The sequence below is a fragment of the Callorhinchus milii genome, unplaced genomic scaffold (genome assembly GCF_018977255.1).
Source record: "Callorhinchus milii isolate IMCB2004 unplaced genomic scaffold, IMCB_Cmil_1.0 Scaffold8, whole genome shotgun sequence".
NCBI classification, from domain to species: domain Eukaryota; kingdom Metazoa; phylum Chordata; class Chondrichthyes; order Chimaeriformes; family Callorhinchidae; genus Callorhinchus; species Callorhinchus milii.
The window spans coordinates 21966333-21992752 of NW_024704749.1; the positions used below are offsets into that span (position 1 = coordinate 21966333).

Genomic DNA, 26420 nt, shown 5'->3' on the forward strand with positions numbered 1-26420 from the left:
GGCAGAATTGGGCAGGAGAATCTGCTCATGTCTGTTGCATTGGTGAGATCAAGCACAAGTCGAGAGACAGCTTTGTACCACACTTATCTGATGCTATCTGTAACCTTCACCTTGTCCTCCTTGTGACTTGCCCCTTGTGCTCACTTTGGTGCAAACTTCAGGAGAAACCTTTATTCTTCCTTGGGCACACTTCCTCGGCCTAAAGAGCTAGCTGCCAGGGTTGTCCAACCTCTTGGCTGCTGAGGGCTGGATGCTCTATTTGAGAAACGACCCATAAGCAATATTGTTTCGCTTCCAGAAACAATAACAGCATTTATGGTTTATGGAAGGAGCAGGTGGGCCAGATGAAATAGGGTGGGGGGGTAGATGAAATTGGGTGGGCTGCTAGTTGGACCATGCTGTTGGAAGGGTACTACCAACTATTTCTCTCTAGTATTAATGGATGGAGCTAGAGATCCTGAGTTATTCTAGTTACAAAACACAAAATACTGCAGATGCTGGAAATTTGAAAACAAAAACAGAAGTTGCTGGGAACACTTAGCAGGTCCAGCAGCATCTGTGGAGAAAGGAAAGTGAATCAATGTTTTGGGTCCATGACCCTTCGTCAGAACTGAATAACAACTGGGTTATTCTAGTTGTTGTTTTGTATTATAAACTGACCCTCTGTTTAATTGATTGTTAAAGAACCAGTTACTGGAAAAACTGGAGCTTGTCCCGTGTAATACTGTGTAACACTGGAATCATTTGTCATTCATCTCATGGCTGTTTGTAAGACCTTGTTGGTGCAAATGGAGCCATCTTTGCCTACAAAATGTACATACTATCTAGAATTCAACCAAAATATTTTGTCATTTTCCTAAAATGTATTTCTGCCATCAGCCATAGTAACTGATGGACTCACGTTTTGATTACAAATACTGTATTTGTTCTTCTTAAACTATATTTCTGTATGGAAATAAACTGTCTTAAACCCAGACTCTTGCACTGTTTGTCCTGTGTGAATGGGATTACTTGGTTACTTGGAATGCCTTCATGAATTTTTTTAATTAACCCAATTTAATTTTTTTGCAAATATGAAAAATAACAAGGAACTTGTCTCAGTATTGAAACAAATGGAGACTGGTGGGAGTGGTGGTGGGGGGCGTGGCAAGAGAGGGACTGATGTTTCTTGAGGAATACAGGTACTGGCTGGTACAGTTGTTTAATAAATCCTTGATTTGTTTTTGTCCATTCTGTGTTTTTCATCAATGAAATACTTAGTGCAATTTGAAATGCTTGTTCAGTAGATAGGATTGGGCAGAGGAGCCACTATACAATACAGTTTTATCCTTGCAGAAATCATTATTTGACATATGAAGAAGGGCCACCATGGTGAGGCTGCCATTGCTGATGAAATCCAGAAGCTTGGTGCACTTCAGATCTCCCAGAGCAATGAGTCATGATGACAAGCCCAACTGGTGTTTCTGATGGTTTCTGGAAACCACTGGTTGCTATGTACTACTGTTTACAAGGCCCAGCTGCCTCAATAGTTGATTACTGACTTTGTTTTCCCTTCAGTCCTCTATCTACCTGTAGAGACCACCCTAGCCTATTTTCTGCACCAGCAATTCCTCTGGTAATTTGCAACTTGCACAGTAGAAATATATTGGCACAAGCTTGCACCTTCCCACAGGGTTTACTTCAGGGTTAATGATCTAGGATTACACCGGTGCTCATGGGAAGACTAGTGACTCTCGGGAGCACATTGTGTTTGAATGTCAGTGTGGTTAACCTGAGCAAAACATATTGACATGTAAATCAAATCTTAAGTCTGATTTAAAGATTATGTAAAGTTGTACTGAAGATGCTGCGTCACTTCTCATTGTGGATTTATTAATTAAATACTGTTTATTTTTAAGGAAATGTAAGAGATGTGGGCAGTGCTTGTGCTCCTCAAAAAAAAAAGACAGTATATTTGACGCATGCAGGGAGAATGTTGTATAATTTCAGTCCCTATTTTTGTTTAATTTATGGAAGCAAGCTGTTGTCAATAGGAAGTGTTGAATTTGAAACCAGTGCTGTATTTTTAAATAAAATGCAAAATACTGCAGATGCTGGAAATCTGAAACAAAAACAGAAGTCGCTGGGAACACTCAGCAGGTCAGGCAGCATCTATGAAGAGTGGAAAATGAATCAACATTTTGAGTTCACGACCCTTCGTCAGAATTCTTTCTGCAAGCACAAACCTGAGCTTCCTATTTCTTGCCACTTCAACTCTCCCTCCATGGTCTCCTACGCTGTTGCAAAAAAACAAAGCGCAAGCTTGAGGAACAGCACCTCATAGAATTATACAGCATAGAAGGAGGCCATTCGGCCCATCGTATCTGTGCTCGCTCTTTGAAAAGAGCTGTCCAAATCAATCCCACTCCCCTGCTCTCTCCCCGTAGCCCTGCAAACTTGTCCTCCCCAAATAATTATCTGCTTCTCTCTTAAAAGTTGTTATTGAATTGGCTTCCACCATCCTTTCAGGCAATGCATTCATCTGTCTGCTGGGAAACTTGCAGCCCTCTGGCCTCAATATTGATTTCAACAATTTCAGACCATAACAGCTCACCTTCCCCCTCTTCTGTGACCATTACCACATTCTCTGGGTTCCAGACACACCTTTTCTTTCTCTGGTCTGCCTGTTTTGTTGCAATCCCCCACTTTGTTTTACATCATTAACACGTCTGTAACCCATCATCCCCTGTCCCCCACCCCATTTTCTCATTTGTCTTCCTTGCTCTAACTCCTCCCTCTCTGTTAATCTTTAAAAGCCTCTCCCTCCCAACATGCCCCAATTCTGACGAAGGTTTATGGACCTGAAATGTTGACTCAGTTTCCTTTCTCCATAGATGCTGCCTGAGACTTCTGTTTTTGTTTCTGTATTTTTAAATATTTTGTCTTTTTTCCTCCTTTCTCCTAGTATCCTGGCCAACAATTTCCCAGATAAAATTGGTCATTCACTTTATAGTTAATTGAAGGACTTGCTTTGCATAGATTGGCTCCTGCTGTCGCCTGCAAAAGCACGCTTTACAGTAAAAATTCTGAAAGTGCTTAGAAGGTTCCATGTTGCGATAAGGTGCAATATCAAATGTGCTTATTTATTATATACCAGGTTCCATTTAAACTGCTGGACAGGCTGAGAAGAAAAAGTTATTGTAACTGAATAGAATTTAGAGATTAAAGACAGAAAATAAATGTCAATTTCCGTTCTTGCTTTATTCTTTTGTCGTTTATGAACCACATGATTTGAGGCAGTAGGAAAAACTGAAGTAAGTTGCACTGACCTAGGGCAGCCGTGGAAAATGAATTGAATGATGGGATCCTCTATCAGAAAGGTTTACTGTGTCTAAAATGCTGTATTTAAGATTTCAAGAGATTATGAAATTGAGTCAAATTCAGGCAGATTAAGTCAAGTATGTATTTTTACACCTACTGGATTTTTGACTTGCACTGAGAAACTAAGGGAAAGTTAACATAATTAATTTAGAAAACTACAATATGAATACTCTATGTACCATGCACATAGTCAATGACAACATAGAATTCAGCGAAGTATTGAATAATCTGACTTTGAGACCAAAACTGATAATAATAATAAACCTTACATTTAATGTAGTGCTTTATCAGGTTTTCTAGACCTCTCAAAGAGTTTCACAGAATATTCTGTAAAGTGAATTGATTGTATATATTGCAGGCAAAACCCAGCAGCCAATTGCGCACAGCAGTGTCCCACAAACAGTTGTGGATTAAATGACTAAATTATTATTTTTATATCTTGTTAATTGTTTTTTTGAAGGGATTATTATCCCCGGAAAGTGATACAACAATCGACTAACAGCCGGGTTCCTACTTACTGCTTGGTAAACAGAGGCATGTGGAGTAAGGAAACTTGCCTAATGTTTCACCCAGGTCCTCTTGCTTGCGAGGCAAGTCCTCCAACCAATCCGCTACAGGAGTTCATCATCTTCATTTAAAACTAGCTGGATCTCACTTATATTAGTGTGTAATTTAGGCTACATTGACAATTTCATTGAGCTCAAATCACCAGAAACAATACAGTGTTCTAGTCTGGCAGCAGGACAAAGAGTTCAAGCCTGTGAAGGGCAAGAACAGATGCCAGGATGTATTTCTGTCCCCAAAGAGGTAATTAGCAGCTGATAAGGTTACCAGGAAGGTTGTTTCAATCCTGGGCACTGAAATCATTTAAAATAAAAGATCAATGCTATAATGGGAAGATGCTAGGATGGGTATTCTGGAATAGGTCACCAGGGCGTTCTTTTTTAATCAATCATGATTTTCTTGCAATGTGTATCATCTGTGTATCCTGATTTACAATGCCTATTGTATGCATAAATTGATGTCCCCACCAAGTCTAAAATTAAGGTCACAGGGTTGAGGTGATATCCCTATCTGTGTGTAAAATTAGGACACAATTGCGTAGTTTGATCTTTATCAGCTACTTTATTCCGATAATTCATTTATGGTTAAATGTGCTTTCAAATCAGTATAGCATCCTGCAATAAATGATGAACATTGTATTTTACTGCTGAAGTGATGTTACTGCCTTCCATTGTTAACCGATTTCCTGCTGGGACTCCCAGCAGATTAGGACGTTTTGGAACGTGTATACAGTCATTAATTTCCTGGCACAAGCTAACACTATGAAGTTTTTATTCTGTATTTGCAAGAGTCCAGACAGTCTCCATTAATTTTCAAAGAAATTAACCTGAACGTCAAAAAGGCATATGTGCAGCAATGCAAAGACTATCCATTAACATGAATTTATAATAAATATAAACTTAAATTTTAATATTGCTTCTGGCCTAAATTGTATCCCACTTGCAGTCCATTCAAAAGCACACAAGCAAAAGCCTACACCCACAAAACCACAGTACAACAAAACTGAAGCCGTGTGTGTGGTATGTCCAAAAATCAGACCGCATAAGATATGTCCCACAAGCTTCAAAATAAGATATCCTATATATAGAAGCAAATAGTTATTTTTTTTGCTTGGAGTTGAAAAGGATGCTGCTGATTTTCCTGCTAAACAAATGGTAACTGAATTTAGTAATGCACCACACCCTCTGAAACTATTGGATCACGTAATGTTTTTCATTTGACATTTTGTGGGTATTAACTATGAAAATAGTCTCCATTTTCTCTTTTCTCCCACCATGCCACTAAGGATCTCTAAAATTGTGATTCAACCCCAAGAATTGTACACATGTCCTAGTGGCTTGTTGTGAAGAGGTAGCAGTGTGGAAGCATATTATCCACGGGGTGGAGGTTAGTAAGCGGAGTGAGTAGATATGAGAGAAACGGTCAGATCACATTGACGTGGGAGAAGAGCCTTGATGAGCACATCTAAAAAGTTTTATAATGAGAATGAATTCTTGAAAGTTAGCGATGGGAGCTGCATTGCTTCATTTGGGAAGTTCTGTCTGGTTTACTATAATTGTATTTGTATCATTAAACAGAGTATAGTCTAATGGGAATAACTTAACGGAACAGAACACTTAGTGCATTACTGATTGTCAAACATGCCCACTAGGCAGAAAGACCTTTTGTTTCGAAGTACCTCTGTAGCATTACAAATTACAGTAGTTTGTGTTAAATGTATTTTTTATGTACTGTCAAATCTCTCGGTTTATTCTGATTGACTTCCCCGCCCGCATCTTCAGCCTAGTTCATCCTTACTCAGTATATCATCCAAAGGGTCATTCATATGTGAGTTTGATCATGAATATTGGTAGGCTATTTGATGATCTGACGGTTGGGAAGAGGAGAGATTCTTTACAGCTAAGCCTAATCCTATCCTTGTCTAACATTAACACCCAGGCACTTTATAGAATGGGTAAATAGTAATCAGGAATGGAGACCCTGGAAGATTTTGGATTTGGATGTCTCCTTTAGGAGAGCTGAGGTCAATTATAGCACTACACCTGTAATCCCGGTTGAACACAGAGCAGGATTAGAACATGCAACCTTGTAATCAGCTTTGTACTGTACTGCTCAGAGTGCCTTTACCCACAAGGCCGTTGAAGGGGGATGGAGACTTTGTTTGGTCAGGTGGATGTCTGACATAATAATAATAATCCTTGCATTTGATATAGCGCCTTATCACATCTTCGAGACATCTCAAAGCACTTCACAGAATATATATACTGTAGAGTGAATTGACTGTATAATTTGTGGGCTACTAATTGCGCACAGCAATGTCGCACAAACAGTCGTGGATTGACTTGCCCAACGTTTTGCTCTGCCTGGGAATTGAACCCAGGTCCTCTAGCATTAAGATCTGACCTCTTTATTTTGTGACGACAAGCACTGAAGGAAACCCTTGTGGAAACCCATCACCATGCTTAACAGTCTCCAACCCAAAGGGGAAGGGAGAAAGTCAGAATGTCTTGCACAATATTTGCAAAATAAATCCTATGTTTTATTTCAGCATGGATTAAGAAATTCAAGTTCCATTTTAGCAAAACTAACTAATGAGCAAGAATGTCAGTTTAGAGGAGAACTAGAATCTATTCAACTCCCTCATGGGGCTCTATCTAATTTAAAGTTAATTTATTTCTGCTTGTGTACTCTATGGGAGTAACCGGGTCCACATAGCTCTCAGCACTTTGTATCAGATGCGTTTTAAAATAAATTGTTCTCCTCTCTCTCACCCCTCCCTTCCCTAGTTGTGTGATTTTATTATACCTAGAGCCATAAGAACAGGAAGAACATCAATAACCTTCACTGCACCAGGTCAAAACTGCTTTTAACTAAATCTGTAACTACTGCTTCCTTATCCTCATGAATACCTGTGTTTTCATTAAGTCAGTGAAAGTTTTCATGATTGTGAATGTCATATTGGAATGTGGATGTCCTTGGCTTTGGAAACAGTTTGGGGTTTTATCTTCCTTTTATATATTATCAGAATTATGAATAGTTATGTGCTCAATTTATTGTTTTATGAGGCAATTGATTACAGTACTTTTTATATTCTAAACACTTCCTGTTTTGGTGACATATCCATTGAGGTATCCAAAAGTATTGTATCCCGCTTTGTTACCATCCTAAGTATGAATATTGCAAAGAATGTCCTGTACATAACCGGTTAATTCATTAGGCTAAAAAGTGCTTCCTTTCTCCAGTGCTTGATTTCCTGATCAGCGGCTTTAAGCTATAGTCCGCTTTTGTTTTGGTGGTCACAAACCTTCTTGCGGGTTGTGAAAGATATTACTTTCTGTGCTTCATTTTCCTTAGAAAACATAATTGGATTTTATTTTGTTGGTCTCTCTGTCACAATAACAGGAATGTTATTCAGCTGAGAGCCGTTTAGTCAGTTTATGTTGGATGAACCAGGTTGATTTCTTTTCATTTTGACATCTGGAATATGTGGTGCGGTGTGCGGTATCGAGAATGGCTTCAAAGTAAGTACTCTCCACCTTAATCATGCAGTGTGTGTCTTATCTTACTGTATATCAAGTGTATGGCTATAGTGAATGCTGGATAATGGTGCGAAATTATAATATATAATTTAAAAAGTTAAGTTGTAGGTCCTCTGTTAAAATTTTGAACAGACTGCAAATGGAACATTTGTGACATGAACAGGATTTGTATGTAGACTGTCAAGGATGTTGTTGTGGTACTGCATAGACAATCACAATGTTCTTTATTTACCCTATCATGACAATGGGTAATCGTAGTGTGCAAGTCTGAATAGATGGGGATAAGGCTAGAATTTTCAAATATTCTTTGAAACAAGAAAAGCGGAAAATCTAAATATCAAGGTAGCTAATACGAACCATGTAAATATTACATAGATATCCCCTCTACTTCTCATTGCCTCATTGGTATATAGTCCTGACCAGACAAATCACTGTTTTCAATCCCTGACTGCTGATTTAGCTAATCTCAGTAGTTGGGGTACTATAATTGACTTTAGCCTGGGTTAGGGAGGAAAAAATAAGCTGGGCTTCCTGCTCTTGACTATTATCTGCAGACCTCCAGCTGGAGTGGAAGTCAGATGAGAACATTGTATAATCATAACTTACGAGATAGCTTTAAGGTTGCAAAGGGCAATTTCACAACTAACACCAGGAAATATCTTTTTTCCAAGAGGGTAAATAACAACCGGAATGGGTTGCCAAGGTGGGTGGTTGAGGCCTGGACCCTGAACTCATTAAAAAAAACACCTGTAAATGGGGAGGACAACGGATAGGTATTCTGCAAGGATGAGATTAAATCAAAACTCTTTTATGAACTAATTTATTTAGGTATGTTTAACGTGCAAATCTATTTCAAATAAGTTAGGATTCAGAAAGTACCAGAATGTAATGGTTTCTATAGATATCTTTATGAAGAACTTTATTTTCTATTCTATTATGGTATTTGAATTCACTGAATAATAGCTCCCTCTATTGATTGCATGAAGTTTGTTTAGTATCGGGATGATCAAGGCTTGTAACCCACAATTTACATATAAGCCTGTTTTTCCTGAAATATTAGAATTATTGTCAGGCACATTTAAAAGGAAGAAGACTTAATTTGTTTTCTTTGACTAATATTTACTTTTATAATAATAATCCTTGCATTTGATATAGCACTTTTCACGTCGGGAGGACGTCCCAAAGCGCTTCACAGAACACACTAAAGTGAATTGACCGTATATTTGTGGGCGAACGCTGCAGCCAATTGCGCACAGCAATGTCCCACAAACAGTCATAGATTGAAAATGACCAATTTATTATTGTTTTGTTTTTTGGAGGGATTATTATTAGGTGTGTGGAGTAAGGAAACTTGCCCAAGGTTTCGTCCTTTGAATTGAACTCGGGTCTCTCGCTTGCAAAGCGAGTGCTCTAACCACTGAGCTACAGGACTCCACAAACTACTAAATGATCAAGTCATTAACCATTTCCTAATTTTTTTGGAATAGTAACAATAATTCATTTTTTAGTGGATTAAAAAATCATTTATATGCTCGTCTGACAATGCTTTATGATGACATCTCTATTATCTGTATAATTATACTTGAATGATAATCACTCGGGTTGTAAGATGGGGCCTTGATTCTGATGTGGGATGTATAAATTGCATTTGCCACTCCATATTGATGTAGTCATAGCCAGTACAAGGTTACAAATTACATTTGTCCTTCATAGTCATGTAAGCTTTTCGCTATTGTTTTCTCATTTTATTGACAAATTATTTCCTTTTGAGTACTTTAAAGAAAGCTGTTACCCACCTTTGGACTAAAATGTTAGAAATTGTGTTCAACAGAATTGCAGTTTACTTTCTGGAATATCTAGCCAGCAGTCTAAATTCGCCATCTTGAGGAAATACTATCTTGTTTATCAAATAAAGTGCTCCAGTTACAATAATTGTAAATGATTGTTGGAGGGTCCTGCAACACAATAATTCTGTAATGTACTCCAAGGGGAAGATGTGTTACTGCCATTATCAAGTTGACAGGTGGCCCTCTGTTCACAAGTAGTATTCTTCATTTATTGTCCATTTGCTGCGGATAATGATCAGACTACGGTATAGACTACAGGGAGTTTTCAGGATGTCTTCTCTTGCAAATTACAGCATTGAACCAAGTGGTCTCTTTTCCATTTCCTGTTCAGTATTCTTAGGCTGTTACAGTTGGAATTCTCTCTATGCTGTCCGTATTCATTTATATTCATGCAATTGCCACAGTCATGAAAATGACTTCAGGTTACTTTCATAGAAATAAAAGCAGAGGAGGAGGCTTTTCAGCCATTTGTTCTTGTGCTCCCCACTGGAGTTATTTTCTTTAATCCTGTTTATCCTACGACTCGTTCCAGGCCTTTTTTTGTAACTTTGAGCTCATCATCTTGGCTGACTCCAATGCGGTGCTGCACTGTCAAAGATGCTGTCCTTCAGATGAGACCTTCAGCTGAGGTCAAGTCTGCCAGTTCAGGTGAATGTCAAAAATCCCATGGTACTATTCGAAAAGAGAAGGGACTTTCTGCTGGTGTCCTGCCCAACAATACGACAGATAACATTTATCAATTACTTCAAGGCTTTGTGCACATGCTGTCTGCTGTATTTGCATACAAAATGCAAATGCATTCACTGCACTTTAGAGTAAATCTTATGAAGCACATTGAGATATTAACGACAAAGTGATAATGCCAAATGTATTTTAAAACACAGCAATTTGTTGACTTGCAGTTTCACTTTGGTTTGCTTTGATTTCCAATACAATTTTGAAAAAAGAAGGATTTTAGAACAAATTTCACATTTACAATGCAGTCATCCATTTTGAGCTCTTTAGGTAATGGTACATAGGAACAGGGGTATTCTGCAGCAACAAGGTAGTATCCAATTCAGTTAATGGAAAATCTAATTCTGGATAATACCTGAGGGTGGTTACCATGGATCTTATTATCTGGTCCATAATCAATGGGCCTCAAACTGTCAATTTGAACTATGATACATTGGGATGATATTTTGATTGAAGCTTGCTGTCTGGCCAGTGGGCAGTGATGGCTGATGCTAACATTGAGGACACTCAACTTATAGTGTGTTGTGACATCTTCACAGATCGGATTACAAGGTTACTGGGACTTGCTGGGATATAATAATTTAGCACTCTCTCTTATTTATGTATTTATTTCTAAAATTGTCAATCACAGCAATGATTTGAAAAGAAAACATTCATTATGATCCTATCAAACATGGATATCACAACTCTGATTGAACTGACTATTTAAATGCATGGGAAGTAGAAGCTTGGGGATGCGGAGTAGTTTCTATACAGAACACAAATGGCTGATTATTATTTTTCTGCCAAGAAAGCTAACTCTGATCATTAAAATAAATATGACTTTCATGATGGATGCTTGTTCAGTATTCAGGGATTTAACTCTTCACCACCAGTTCCAGGAGATTCTAAAGTGTATTGGCCCTACTTTTTAATGTAAGCAATGGAATTGTTCCTTTTTTAAAAAAGAAGTTTAAGCTAATTTATAATAATAATAATCCTTGCATTTGATATAGTGCCTCATCGCATCTTTGAGATGTCTCAAAGCACTTCACAGAATAATAATGATAATCCTTGCATTTGATATTGCGCTTTTCATGTCGGGAGGACGTCCCAAAGCGCTTCACAGAACACACTGTAAAGTGAATTGACTGTATATTTATGGGCGAACGCGGCAGCCAATTGCGCACAGCAATGTCCCACAAACAGTCGTAGATTGAAAATGACCAATTTATTATTGTTTTGTTTTGGAGGGATTATTATTAGGCTCTGTGTGGAGTAAGGAAACTTGCCCAAGGTTTCGCCCTCTGCCTGGAATTGAACTCGGGTCTCTCGCTTGCAAAGTGAGTGCTCTAACCACTGAGCTACAGGACTCCACGTAAAGTGAATTGACTATTTTTGTGGGTGAAACGCAGCAGCCAATTGAACACAGCAGTGTCCCACAAATAGTTGTGGCTTGAGTGATCAAATTACTCTTTTTATTATTATATTTTTACGGGTTTATTACCCCTGGAAAAACGATCCACCAATCAACTAACAGCCAGGAACAAAAACAGAGAGAGCTGGGAAAATTCAGCAGGTCAGGCAGCATCTATGGAGAAAGGGAAGTGAGTCAACATTTCGGGTCCACGACCGTTCTGACATGGAGTATTTCCATCTGCAGTATTTCGTGTTTTTGTTTACTAACGACCAGGTTCCTATTTACCTGCTAGGTGAACAGAGGCACGTGGAGTAAGGAAACTTGCCCATCGTTTCGCTCTGCCCAGGAATCGAACCCAGATCCTCTCGCCTGCGAGGCGAGTGCTCTAACCACTAAGCTACAGTACTCCACAAACTGTGCCAGAGCAATGTAACATCTTGTTAGTGTATCTTGTTCACTCAGGCACCTTATTTGCACCTTTCTGTTGCACATGATGAAGAATGTTAATGAATACTTACACCCATCTCACGTTTTCCAATCAGGATGCAATGAGCTGATACTAGTTGCAATCTAAATTTATGAAATAAGGTTGTCGATTAAAATGTATTGGGTACATTGACGCAAAATGAAATGAATCGAGAGATATTCTTAGAGGAGCAGGTGAAGGGGAAAAGAAAAAACGTTTTGTGAATTTGAATTGTCCATTACTGGGCTGAATACTGTTGGAATATAGAGGTTTTCAAGTTGGTCATAAAGGTGGATTGAGACTATATTTCTTCCTGCAGGGGGTTGTGACGATTAAAATGCACTGACCCAGAATGTCTTATAGGCAAAATCAATTGGGCTATATAAAGAGATTGATAGATACTTGAAGTAAGGGCTTTAATGGATGATGATGGTGATGATGATGCTTCTGAAATAGCACCTTTCACATTGGGAGGACGTCTCATATCACTTAACAAGACTTATGGTAACGTGGAGTGACTGTATTATGGCTGAAGGTTATGAAGAAAAGGCAAGGAAATGAGATTAAAAGATCACCATGACATAATAAATGGGTGGAAGAAGTTTGTTGTACTGAATGTCTTTATTCCTATGAATGCCATTAAAACAAATCTACACTGGGTTAATTGATGATACATTGCTAATTCTGATTAAATTGTTGATACAATCATGGTCTGCAGTGAATAGTGAGAAACTATTAGATTGTGTTTGTCACTAGGCCAATTTATGTGGACATATTTTTCTCTTCCTACATTTAATTATGAGCCTTTGGGAGACTGGTGGTATTAAAACCTAGTTCTATGGGGACTTGGCAAACTCACTAAAATTAATTACATTCACTGCTTAATAATTGGCTACATTGGTGTTTTTAATGTGCTAATGATATGTGGTCAGTGTGCTTGAAGGGTTCAAGTGGTCTCTGCTCATCACTGTAAATAAAGATGGATAACCTACAGGAGTGCATAGTCAAAAGAAAACCTTTTTTGTATAAACAGACATTTTGGTCAGCCGGGTATCTGACACATATGGAAACCCAAAGCCATACTAATCCCAATTTTTTTTACATGTCCGTGCCACATATACACGGACATTTCCCTGCGTACAGAATGAAGTTTGTACTTTTCCTGGAGGCACTTACCTTGCTTATCTAATTCTGGAATTTATTAGATATAGCTTGGCAGAACAGGGTCTTTGGAGTACTTGTTGGGCTGCTCCTGGAGTTTAATCAGCTAAAACTGCATAGCTTGCCATTGTGGATTCTGTCTGGCAAGCTTCCCACTGCTTGTCCAGCCAGGACCTTTCAGCCCATTAAGGCTTTGGCTTGTAGGGTATACGGGAGCTGAGCAGGAAGAAACCCCTCAACAACAACAACAACAAGATTCCATTTATTGAGCGCCTTTCCCAAGGACGTCCCAAGGCGCTGAATAATAATCCTTGCATTTGATATAGCGCTTTTCACGTCGGGAGGACGTCCCAAGGCGCTTCACAGAATATACTGTAAAGTGAATTGACTGTATATTTGTGGGCGAACGCGGCAGCCAATTGCGCACAGTAATGTCCCACAAACAGTCGTAGATTGAAAATGACCAATTTATTATTGTTTTTGGTTTTGGAGGGATTATTATTAGGCTCTGTGTGGAGTAAGGAAACTTGCCCAAGGTTTCGCCCTCTGCCTGGAGTTGAACTCAGGTCTCTCGCTTGCAAAACGAGTGCTCTAACCACTGAGCTACAGGACTCCACCATTGACTGGTCTGCTGGTCAAGCTGGTCTTTTTTTTACAACTATGGCAAATTTGTTAGAATTGCAAGAAGGGGGAAGTTTCAATAGGCAATAGTGCAAGGTAATAAAATATATCTAAGGAACTAACCTTTGATGGGCATTTACCCCTTATTTGGCACAATCGCATAAATTTAACTACTAATTTCAAGGATGAGCAATTTACATTTTACTTCCTGTCACCTTCTCCTGGAAACATTGTGAAGAACTATGAGACCAGCTGTGAGCAGATTAATAGTCATTTATAGAGCTATTCAGAGGTCTGTGCTTTATTTTGAGTCCTTTACAGCCATGTGTTCTGTGTTAGGGCTTGAGTACTGATGTGTCTATGCTTCAGAATATCAATTTTATTTTTAAATTAAGGATGTTAAACCCTAGTGTATGTACAACCTTTTCAAACGATATTAGAAATTTAGAGCTTAAGTAAAAGATAAATGCCCCGTCAAAAAAAATCAGGACAGTATTTCAAGAAAGTCATGTTCACCACTGTTTATTGATTCCCAAGATGCTTTTTGTGAGCGTTGGCGCTGGGATAAAAGCAGTGATGCCTGATGCTCGTTTTTACTCAAGTTTAATGAAGTGAGCAGATGGTTGGATTCTCCTTCCAACTATTGATAGAAAAAAGAGCAAATAAAGCTGCAGAGAGCTAGACTCAACAACCAGACAGGGAGGTAAGGGGAGCTAAAACTAAAATGAGATGTGAGTACATAAAAATGCCATAAATAAAAAGGTGGAACTGTGGACATTAGTGTCAACCAATAATTCTATTAAAGAAATGTGGATGAAGACTAAATGCTTACCTAAAATGCCAAAATGCACGTCCCCTAAATATTGACAAAAGTGCATTTTCCCAGAGTAAGATATTCTCGTCTTCAGACAGTACACAGGATCAGGTTCCACTTACCACTGTCGGTCACTCTGGCCAAGTATGTCAGCCTGATTCACTTGGTAGCACTCTCGCCTCTGATTTGGAAGTGCATTCAAGCCCCACGTCAAGACTTTTAACTCATGTAGTCCAGGCTGACAATCCAATGCCAATGTTGGTGATGTGCTGCATTGTTGGAGGTGCTGTCATTATTTTCAAAAGTTATACTCTGGTTTTCAGTAGGGATGTTATTCAACTCATTTGAGTCATAACAGGTTGAGGGGGAAAATGACTGAGTTGCAATCGTAGCGTGCTTTACAGCAGAGTGATTGGTTGCGGATTTTTGATTTCTCCACACGTTGACACTTTTAGTCTCAATGCAGCTGTCGTGGGGTGAAGTTGACGAGGGAAAGATCAAAGGAAGAATCACTCCAGCTGCCTTTCATTGACTTCCTAGTGCAAGTGAAGAGTCCATTGGGAGAGACTTGGAAGCATGTTGTGTGCTTGTCCATTTTGTATTGAACAGGAAGAGCTAAAGGGGGAAGGAATAATGTACTGTACTGAAACTGTGTTATTCTAGTTGAGCACACAGAAATTATTTAATTTGCAGTGAAATCCATTTTGGTTTGATTTTCATTAGTATGTTTATTTTACATTTTTTCCTCTTTCTCCATTCCCCACGCATCACTTTGCCATTGCACTAGCTGACAGCTAGCCCGTTCACATGGCTCTGTTAATGACACTATTACTTTTGGTATCACCAACTGAGGTTGGGAATTTGTACAGAAATTATGGGTCAGATCATTACCATTGCTGCTGCTTCCTTATTGTCTGGGGAGCATGGAATATGTAGTGAATGATAAGTGCTGTACAGTGAATTGAGTTTTAGTAGTCTGATGCAGGAATTTCATTTGTTGCTATAAAATCTCAAAAAACTGATCATAAGAGATTGTCCTGTTGCATTGGCTTTCATGTTCAATTTCTATTGTATGATTTTATGTGGTAGATGAGGTGTGACAGGTAATTTATTGCTGCTGTCAAGATTTAAATCTCCCATGTTTTGATGTGAAATTACTTTTGTTGCCATTGTTCTATACAGTGACGAGTGAAACATGAAGTTAAACTATCATAATTTATCAAAAATAAACTGCTTTTAAGAAGCAGACTTCCTGCTATTATCGGCTGCCCAGAGACCTCATGCTGGAAGGTGTATGAATGTCAGATGAGGACTGGTTTGGGATAAGCTGTCATCTTGAACAGCGAGGCAAGGCTCACACATAATGAATGTCACTTGGGCAAGGTACAAGAAGCCTACAGTGGTAGAAGAAAAGCAGTTATATTCCTTCAAGAAAAAGAAAGGTGATAACTTTGGTAGGTGGGGTAGGGAGGGAGAATAATATTGTTTGGCATCTGTTATGCAGGTGATGGCATCTTTAGATCTACATTTAGTGCAACCTATTTGAAGATTGAGACTGTGATAGATTAAGCAGATGGACTGTTCGTATAGAATGATTTGGAAGGTGATGTAGTTTGAACTCTAAATAATAAATCTTGAATGGTTCAGATGAAGGCTATTCTGAGATCCACTGCACCTATAGCTGTTTTGATGTCTTTTTCTTGTTGTTCAGCACAACCAAAGCTGTTTGCAAAAGAGCAGAAAGGGAGTTATTTAGTTAAATTTGCTTTGCAATCAATTTTATTTACAATGCACAGTATTGTTTGCATTGCCTGAGTTTTCTCTGATATTGCGTAGTGTAATAAAAAGACCATCACCTGCTGTCAGCAGAACTTGATACAGCATTTCATTACCACTTGCAGCAGGCTCTGGTACTAGATCTTGAAGAAGCTGAAATAAAGAAGCATGGATTCCATTGTTTTTACAGGTAATATTGATTTACAGTGCTTTTTTAACCCATAAAAGGTAGTTGTACATATTTGTAACCTGCACAGACCCAAGTACCCATGTAACACTAATGTATTGTTGCTGATGTAATGGTTGATAGATGCATTGCTGCAAAGCATGATTAAAAATACATTGTGTTTGTATTTCTAGCAGCAAGTTGTTCATAGTTAATCTTACCAGTGTTCGGGGTTTGTATGCCACCGATGAGAAAAGTTTGTCAGGAGTGAAATTACAAACTCAGGACTTCATTGGTAGCTTTTAAGCAGGTAAATTTAGAATGGATACCAATGAGTAATTAAAAGGTTCAGTTGTAAACCGACCGGTTCAGGGGTTTGAAGGTTTTCAAGCAGAAAATTGAATTGCTTTTGTAACTATCTGAATCTGTGATTACCATTTTGAAATGTGTACTGTGGCATTTATTTTTCATAAATCTGTAAAGTTTTAATTTGATGTAAGCAATTTTTTTTGTCTTAATCAGTTCTTGTACCAGTTATGGCCATCTGTTCATTCCTTGCTCTTCATCCATGCCCTTAATCTGTCGTGCTAAGGGTTAATGATGTGATTTTGATGATTGAGAAGTAATTAGTGGTTCATAACCAAGAAATTCTCTATATTTTTGCATTTTTACCTCAAATTAAGATTTAACAATATTATAGCATCGCTTATAATGACACATTTATTGCATCTTCGGTAATTTCAACACAGTTTTATTCCTGTAATTTTGATTTTTGTATGTGAAGCTACTGCCGAGTTATGTGGTGATCCTCAAAATGTCAAACCCTAGTCGAAACAGTCCTTTACAGCCTTATCAATCCAAGTTTTGTTATACCATCGTTGCATAGACCTGGTTGCTAAAAAGATAGTCGCTTTAATTTTTTTTAGTGTTATTTCTGACCATTGGTCATATTGATAAAACAATTCTATGCTTTGAGTAATTTTTGGCTCCCTTTTAAAACAAGACAAACATCAATATTCATACTAGGATGAATCCTTTTTCATTCATGCTTAATAATTTTACCGTGTGGTGGAAAAAGGGGGATATTTTCTAAGACAGAAAGAAATGTGAATTTGCTGAACATTTTCTATCTGCCATTTATTTTGAATATCCTGTACAAATGTTATTTTTAAGAATGTGATGTTCATCTTAACGCAGATCGTTGCAGCAATTCATATAAAATGGAATCCACAAAAAATGTTTATTTTGTTTAATAATGAAAACATTGAACGCAGAAAACAGAGAAATGATCATTTCACATCTGATTACATCAGAAAATATAAGCCACCGCATTTAATTATAATGAGATGGAGTCTTTGTTTATAATTTACACTGGAACAGTACAGCAATTCTATGTAGTAACAGCCGAATTTCTCCTGGAAAAAAATGATTGTACTGTCTAGTCAGGGTAGTCCAACCTTTTGGTTTCTGAAGACCGAAATGCTCCATTTGAGAAATATTCGCTGGCTGCATAAGCAATATTTTTGTGTTTCCCTTCCAGAAACATAACATAACATTTACGAGTTATGGAGGGAGCGGATGGGCTGGATGAAATGGAGGGAGATGAAATCGGCTCGTGGGCCACCAGTTGGACCACCCTGATCTAGATATTTGTGTGATTTAAGCAGTTCATGAGATTGTTAGATCCGAGCTTGTAACATTAATGAATCGTTTATTATAGCTAGATTTCCACATCCTACTACTTTGATGCTGTTACTGGGTATGATATTTCACAGAATACTCTTCTAGGGGAATTGAGAAAAAAAAACGAATTCTCTGGATGGCACCCCAAACATTTCTACTGTACGTTTAGTTCTTTTGCAACCTTCAATATTCTTTACATTAACAAGCGAATTGCATTCAAAATAGCACTATATTTTTCAGCTTGTTCTATTTAAATTGTGTTTTCAAGTTCGCTTACATTTTAGGCGTACATTGCTGGTTGAAAATGCCTTATGTGTATCCCTGGGCATGTTTCAGTAAAAGAAATGAAGTGAGTCCTTTTGTAGGATTCTGTTAACTGACACCATGAGGAGAAAACAGCCACGTAACTTAAGGAAAGCGAGTTGATGGGTTCAACAAATTGATTTGAATCCTTTTCCTTTAGTCCTGAGCCAATTATATTGATGAAAGCATTAGGTAAGGAATCTAGGCTTCTTCGCGTCTGTGTTGGGGCGTAAGTGGTTGAATTGTGATTGAAGCCTTATTCCAGAGAACTGAACGCGCTGGCAGTCGCATTCCCCCACAGACGTCTTGAGACACTGATGTCTACCTTTCTACATCCCAGATTCCTCTATATGAAGGTTTTGATGCCCTCTAAAGGAGATTAAAACAACTACAGGCTAACTCACCAAACTTGCTGTATCTTAGGCTGCCATTCATTTGACAATGAGGAGATTGATCTTAGTGCCTTGAACACTGCATTAATATGCACACCATAAAATATGGTTTGGGAGACAATATTCCAAAATGATCTACTCTCAGAAGAATAGGGGAGAAGTTGAGATAAATTTAGGGGCAGAGAAGAGAATTTGATAATAATAATAATAATCCTTGCATTTGATATAGCGCTTTTCACGTCTTCTAGACGTCTCAAAGCGCTTCACAGAATATGCTGTAAAGTGAATTGACCGTATATTTGTGGGCGAAACACGGCAGCCAATTGCGCACAGCAATGTCTCACAAACAGTCGTGGATTGAAAATGACCAATTTATTATTGTTTTGTTTTGGAGGGATTATTATTAGGCTCTGTGTGGAGTAAGGAAACTTGCCCAAGGTTTCGCCCTCTGCCTGGAATTGAACCCAGGTGTCTCGCTTGCAAAGCGAGTGCTCTAACCACTGAGCTACAGGACTCCACAAATAGTATCGTTACATGGATGAATTTTCTATTCCAAGATTTCTCATGTAATCTCCATGTATCTGCAGCAGGAGTGAAGCCGTGTGATATAGTCAGTTGTAGCTCTCCCAGCCTCTGATCGCCCGGCTCTGCCGCTGTCTCACACCACAGGCTGCCAAAACCCTCATGCACGCATTCATAACATCCATAACATTTTTTTAAAAGAAAGTTACATGTTATATAAACTTTTCAACCTCAGGAACGTTCTCTTCCCCCATCCCCGTTTCCTTGAGAGCCCTCTATGGTAAGAGAAGATATCAGAAATCTATAGCCTCCACTATATTTTTTAAAAAAAGTGGTTCAAAGGAATATTATCCTTGACCGATGATGTTTTGTGTGGTGATAGCATGGTAATGAGCTAGCATCTAAGCCGAAAAAGAAGGAAAATTACTAATCTGAATACAAAGCAACAACCTTTTATTGTATGTAAAACAGAAGTCACTGGGAACACTCAGCAGGTCAGGCAGCATCTATGGAGAGAGGAAACATTAACACACTTTCCTCTCTCCATAGATGCTACCCTAGTGTTCCTAGCGACTTCTGTTTTTATTTCAGATTTCCAGTATTTTGCCTTGAGACTTTTATTTTCATATCTCAAAAAGCTACATTAATTTAAAGTGCAGCTTTTGCTTATTTTGTGCATTGCTGCTGATTTGCAAAAATATGTAATTGTTTTAAGATATGGAATTAATTTTTTTGTGAATATACGACCAATCTGTTTTGCAAGTATTTTTCCTAAAAATAATCAGTTGCATGTATCACGAGATTACCTCAGGTTTGTTATGCAATCATTTCGTTGAAGCCTAAAGCAAAATCATCAAGGATGAAACAATATGTGTTCGAACAATGTATAAAGAGGCAGCACAGAGCATGAGGGAATGGTTTAGATGCCTTTCGCCATATGGCAAGATTCCAGAATCGACAAATGGTTAGATAGAGGCTTCCCACAAGGAGAGAGGAAAAATCTGCCCCATAATGGTCTTGAGTAGCTCACCATGACTCTAGCAAAGGCTTGGGAGAATGTAATGTACTTTCATTGTTGATTAGGGAACATCACTTATTGTGTGTATGGGGGGGAAGTTCATTATCTAAATTAACTGAACTCTCCCAACACTTGTGTAATTGTACATATCAAGGTTGTAAATTACCAAAATGATTCCACCGAGGGCCAAATGGTAGTCAAGCATACTGCAATTTGAAAGTTTTGGGGCCTTTTCTTAAGGGCTCTGTTTATCCTTGTCTGGTGAGCAGGTTACCAAACAAACAGATGATTTAAAAAAAAGGTTGCAGGAGAAGTTCAGACAAAAACTATAGGAACAGTCAATGTGGTGGGAAGTTGACAACCTTGGAGAAGGTACAAAGATATTGAATGAAGTGAAGGAATAGTCGGGGGATCCACAGTGCAAGCAAAGTAGATAAAATTGAATTTCTGCTAATCCTTTGTGTGTAAAGAGGCAATGGGGAGTTCATATCACTCATTGTATTTCAGTAATGTAGTACCAAGCTTTGGAGTTATTTTAATACTTTTGTAATCCTGTGGACCTCATGGTATTGATACTAAAAGTTGGCAGTAATTGTCCGTAACTGCTGTCACCCCAAAAATATAGCTAGGTCTATTTGGGTGAATATATTCTTTGTGAGAATCTGGTTTTATCTAATTGATCCTTTAAAGTACAACAGGTCTGTTTTAAATTAATCCAGTTTTTGCATGGAAATGAAAATGCAATAATCAGGATGATTTAAGATTTTCTTAAAGCACTATATCTCTCTCTCCCTCCGCATGTTAATTTAACTTGTAGTTATTTCTTCACATCTAAACACTTTCTTAATCTTATTGAAATGATGGAGCAGCAACAATAAATCACACACGATTTAAGTTGTGTTAAAATTTATCAGTTACTTCGAGATTTTATCTGAGTGATGGGGTTTGCTTCACATTTTACATCCTCACGTTGGCTTTGTGAAAAACGCTGACAAAGTCCTTTCATTTTGGGATAATGTGGATTCTGAGCAGCTGAAAATTAATTTCTTGTGTGCAGTGGCCAGCTGGATCAGATATTTCACCCTAACATTTCCTTTTTATATAATCTATTACTGTTGCAAAGTAAAAATATTGACTGAACCGTTTTTAAATATTGCATTTTAACAATAAACTTATATCCTTACACCTTAAATCTGTGAGACAGTTGTTACATCTGATTCTTATACACAGTGTGGTCCAACTTGATTCTTAAGGTACCACTGGAGCAGATACATTTGGCTTCTGATCGCTTTAAAAGATGTTTATATTCACCTTTGACAATCTGATGATTCAAGATAGGTAGCGGAGTGGATATGTAGGAAAGCTTGGAAAGCATCCGAATAGCTGTTCTTAAAGTCTGTGAAACATAAACATCGTGAATGGATTGTGTCCACTCCGGGGAACTTCAGACTATTAGGCTGAATATTGGGCTTTGTGCTTAATCTAAATGTCATTACTGCAGTAAATTGATTTTTGCAGCTGGCAGAAATGATCGAGTATTTTACTGATGATTTTGTTGAAGAATAGATAGTAAAATAGATTGAGATCTCAGTGCTCAATTTTCCCAAGGTATGAAAATTATCATTGTAGTTTTGTGAAAGGTTTTCATTTTTGGTTGTATCCTGGGGAGGGGAAGGTTTAGAATTTGGAGTTGAGATACAGATCAGCCGTGATCTAATCGAATGGCGGAACAGGCTCAAGAGGCTGAATGGCATACTCCTGTTCCTATGTTCCTATGTTTAATTTTTTCCCTTAAACTTAGTTACCACTAATATCTGCTTGCATAATCGTAATGGCTTATTTGACCTAATTCGTAATGTTTATTCAATATTTATATACTGATCCCAAGGTTGTTGAATGTAATGTTTTGATACACGGTCATTGTTTTTATTCTAGTAAATGTTTCCACATTTAATAATAATCCTTTCATTTGATAAAACTGAAATATCTCAAATGCTCCACTGCTGTAAAACATGGCGCTTGAACCCAGAATCTTCTAATTCTGAGCCACGCTGATATCTGACATATTTACATCAATCATCATTCAAATATAAATCATCAACAGTAATATCAGACTTCACTGCAACTGTTTTATTATTATGAAGTACTGATGATGAGACTCATTTTATATCCAGTTTACACCATATTGAAAGTGTTTATACACAGTGGAATGAATTTTAAATTCATGCCTGCATCTATTTACTTTTGTGCAGATTACTTTGAATTGAAAGCATGTCACAAGTCTGTAGTGCACGTTGAAGAATTGCCAGTCATTCTTATGCATCTCTGATAACTTTTTCAACTTTAACTTTCACTGCACTTGGTTTGATGGATATTCAGTGCTGCAGTTAATCAGATATTGCCACTGTCAATCATAAATCAAGCTGGAAATGGAAAGGCACAGTGGAAGCTTCCCCTGTCGTCTGATTTATGTTCTCACAATTGTGTTGGCATGGCGAAGGTAATAATAATAATAATCCTTGCATTTCATATAGCTCTTTTCACGTCTTTCAGATGTCTCAAAGTGCTTCACAGAATATACTGTAAAGTGAATTGACTATATTTGTGGGTGAAATGCGGCAGCCAATTGCGTACAGCAGTGTCCCACAAACAGACATGGATTGAAGTGACCGATTTTATTATTGTTTTTTCTTGAGGGATTATTATTAGGTATTATTATCAATGCCTAATAATAATAATTAGGTATTATTAGGAGATTTTATTTAAATGCTGTCAGCTTGATGGTCCAATTGCAGAAGGATTCTAGGCTAACCTTTCCCCAACCCCCCCACTATCCTCTCCCCCATTTGAATAATAGCAGATCACTGTAGGAGGGGGAATACACCTATTGGTGCAATTAATGTGTGGGAATAGGGAAGAGAGAAGAGTTCATAGACCAACACTGCTGCATTTGTATCTGCAAAATTTCAGCTCAGCAAGTACCACAACTTGGGACGTCCTCCCGACGTGAAAAGCGCTATATCAAATGCAAGGATTATTATTAACTGTGTTGTATGCTGCATCACCTGGAGAAGTGTTGGGATAATGACTGGTAGAAAATTCCAGAAACTGCTTAAAAGCTGTAGTTTCTCGGAAACCACTACATGGATGTAGCTCAAAAGATGATTTTTTTTAACCATAGTTATCTAACCATCTCAAATAGGAGTTGCAAAAGCATGTACTTTAGCCAAGTCCACTCTTGCTTGAATGTTTATAGCAAGCCTTCAACTACTTTCAACGTGGGAAGGGTTTGAGAGTTGAAGTGAATTCTGTTTTTTTGTATTGAGTATCCTGGTCAACTTGATAATCAAAATGTAGAGCGGTCAGCTAGTTTGACAACGTGATTACATTTTCTATAGGGAGTTATTTAGCTGAATATTTCTAACAAAATCTAATTTTAAAATGTATTAATGTACTTATTTTATAAAGCGATTGAACAACCAGAAACCACCACCAACAACAACAAGATTACATTTGTATAGCGCCTTTCACGCCTTTTGGGAGGGCATCCCAAGGCGCAGGACCGAGACCAGCATTTCAGACCTGAGCTGGGGTTGGGGGAGTAAGGGAGGGGAGCGGAAGGGGGGTGGGCGATGGCATGGTTGAAGAGGTGGGTCTTGAGGTGGGACTTGACGGAGGCTAAGGAGGGGGCGAGGCGGAGTGACTGGGGGATGGAATTCCAGAAACCAGTATCTTAACCTGTTCTGATGAAAGGTCATCGACCTGAAACCTTAACTCACTTTCCTCCCTGAGTGTTCCCATCGTCTTCTGTTTTTATTTCAGATTTCCAGATTCTGCAGTATTTTGCCTTTTGTTTTATGTTAACCTGTTGTAGTTTTGTCGATGTGAGCTGTGAGACGAGTCTGTTTTTTTAAAAAAATATAGTAATCACTTCTTCCCTCTCCTAATACTTCAACAAATTTTGCTGAATTTTTCTGAGAATAATTGAACGTACATTTCTTTTCCCAGATGTACGAGGCCCACCCACTCACAGAATATCTTGTGGAAAGTCTCATTACGAACGTGCGATATGGAACCCCAAATTTTGTGTTGTCACAGAGAGTCAACTGCTGCTGTTGGACAAGGAACAGGTACGTGAAGGAAGAGCTTTCATTTTTTTAAATAGAAAGAAATGTAACTAATTGCTGTGTGCAATCGGCTGCCGCGATTCACCCACAAAATACCGGCACTCCCAATTTACAATATATTCTGTGAAGCGCTTTGAGATAGTGCTATAGTGAGATAGAGATAGTGGTTTACTAATTATTGTTTCTGTTTTTTTAAGATAAAAGTCAAAGCGAGAATATTTAGAAACTTGTGTTTTTTGCGACTTTGTTTCCTCTAATTTTTTTCGGCTATGTTTAATCTTTAAATAAGTTAAGAAACGATTGCGAGCGGTGTACATGTCCTAAGTAGGCATTGTGCATTTTGCATAGATTGCCCACATGCTCACTGATTAAGGAGTTGATAGATTTGGCCCCAGATTGGCTTTATGTTTGTGATTCTCTCAAATCCGCTTTTTCATATCTGAAGCAAGCTGATGAGATGTTGAACAGCTGCCAAATACTGCAACGGCAAAATTGCGCTGTATTCCAAATTGTACATAGAACCTTTATAGTTAATCCCAATTTTTCCATTACAAACAATTTAGACTACATTCCAGTTGTATAAATTTACTTCTGGTTTCCAAATGTTTAACAAGAATTTGCTTCTCCCCCACTGTAAATCAATGGAGAATAATTCTGCCTGCTACCTACAACAAAGTGCAATTTTAAAAACCAGATGATATATATGTGTTTTGAACACATCTGTTTGCATTTTTATAGTTCTGAAAACATAGCAATATCAAAGTGCCCTTTTTCGGTGTCGTTTCAATATTCAGTCTAGATGTTTTGAAGAATAGGAATGTTATTATCTACTAGTGGTTTGAATCAAGCAAACTTTCAGTACTTCTAACAATGTGAATGTGACCTTGGGAAGCTGATCTTGAGGTTGTATTGGAGTATGTGGGAATGTATTGTCACATTCCCAGTGGGAATAGGACTCCAGGATTTTGCTCGTGTAAGATACATGTTTGGTGCCTCGCATACATTCCTTTCTCTCACAGGTCATTATGATCTTCTAATTGTAAACTAAAGGTTAGGTTTATCTAGTTTTGTGGTTGCAAGAACATATATTTGTATTTAGCTGCAATGTCATTGCATCATTTAATGGTGATTACATCAATATTTGCTCTATATATTGAGTGGGGTGACAGCTAATGGAAGGCATAATGTATGCTGGTTTAGCAGAGGTGAATGAATAATAATGTTGCATAGCAACAGGTGAAGTACACGTGATGATGTTCCAGCCTTCAGGAGAAAGCAGTAAAATCTGTTCAGTTAATGTGGTGTGGGGGGAGGGAGAACTTCCCAGTGTGAACACAATTGGTTGATGTACAGAATTCTGGAACAGAGTTTGAACTTGAATTTTTATTATATCTGTCAAATTGTCTGAAAGCACTTCACGTGGAATTACTGTCAAGTGTATGACTGCATTTTGTAGGCACCCATGGGAGCCATTTTCCCCAGCAACGCCCCACAAGCAGCAATGCATTTCTATTGTAAAATGTGGTCACAGGATCTTTAATGTCTACCCAAAGAACAGAAACAAGAACAACAACAAAATTACATTTGTAAAGCGCCTTTCACGTTGGGAGGACATCCCAAGGCGTTGGACAGACAGAGTTGTGGACCCAAGCTGAGGGTCGGGAAAGGTGGAGGCAGGGGGGGAAGCAGGGAGATTGAAAGCGTGGTCGAAGAGGAGGGTCTTGAGATGGGTCTTGAAGGTGGCAAGGGAGGGGACGAGGCGGAGGAACTGCGGGATGGAGTTCCAGAGCGTGGGGGCAGAGTGGTGGAAGGCCCGCTCGCCAATAGTGGGGCAAGCGAGACAGGGCATCTGAAGCAACGAAAGCATGTATGAGGGTTTTGGCGGCTTGCGGTGTGAGACATTGGCGGAGCCAGACAACGTTGTGGA

At 38.4% G+C, this 26420-nt stretch overlaps 1 protein-coding gene across 1 annotated transcript in view; it reads left to right on the forward strand.

The window, feature by feature from the left end:
- Positions 1–26420, forward strand: part of si:dkeyp-72a4.1 (uncharacterized protein LOC100148058 homolog) — a 148104-nt gene that overhangs the window by 6467 nt on the left and 115217 nt on the right. Inside the window, exon 2 of the mRNA XM_042337439.1 lies at positions 24375–24496. Coding sequence (XP_042193373.1) covers positions 24375–24496 — 122 coding nt within the window. The remainder of the gene's footprint in view (positions 1–24374; positions 24497–26420) is intronic.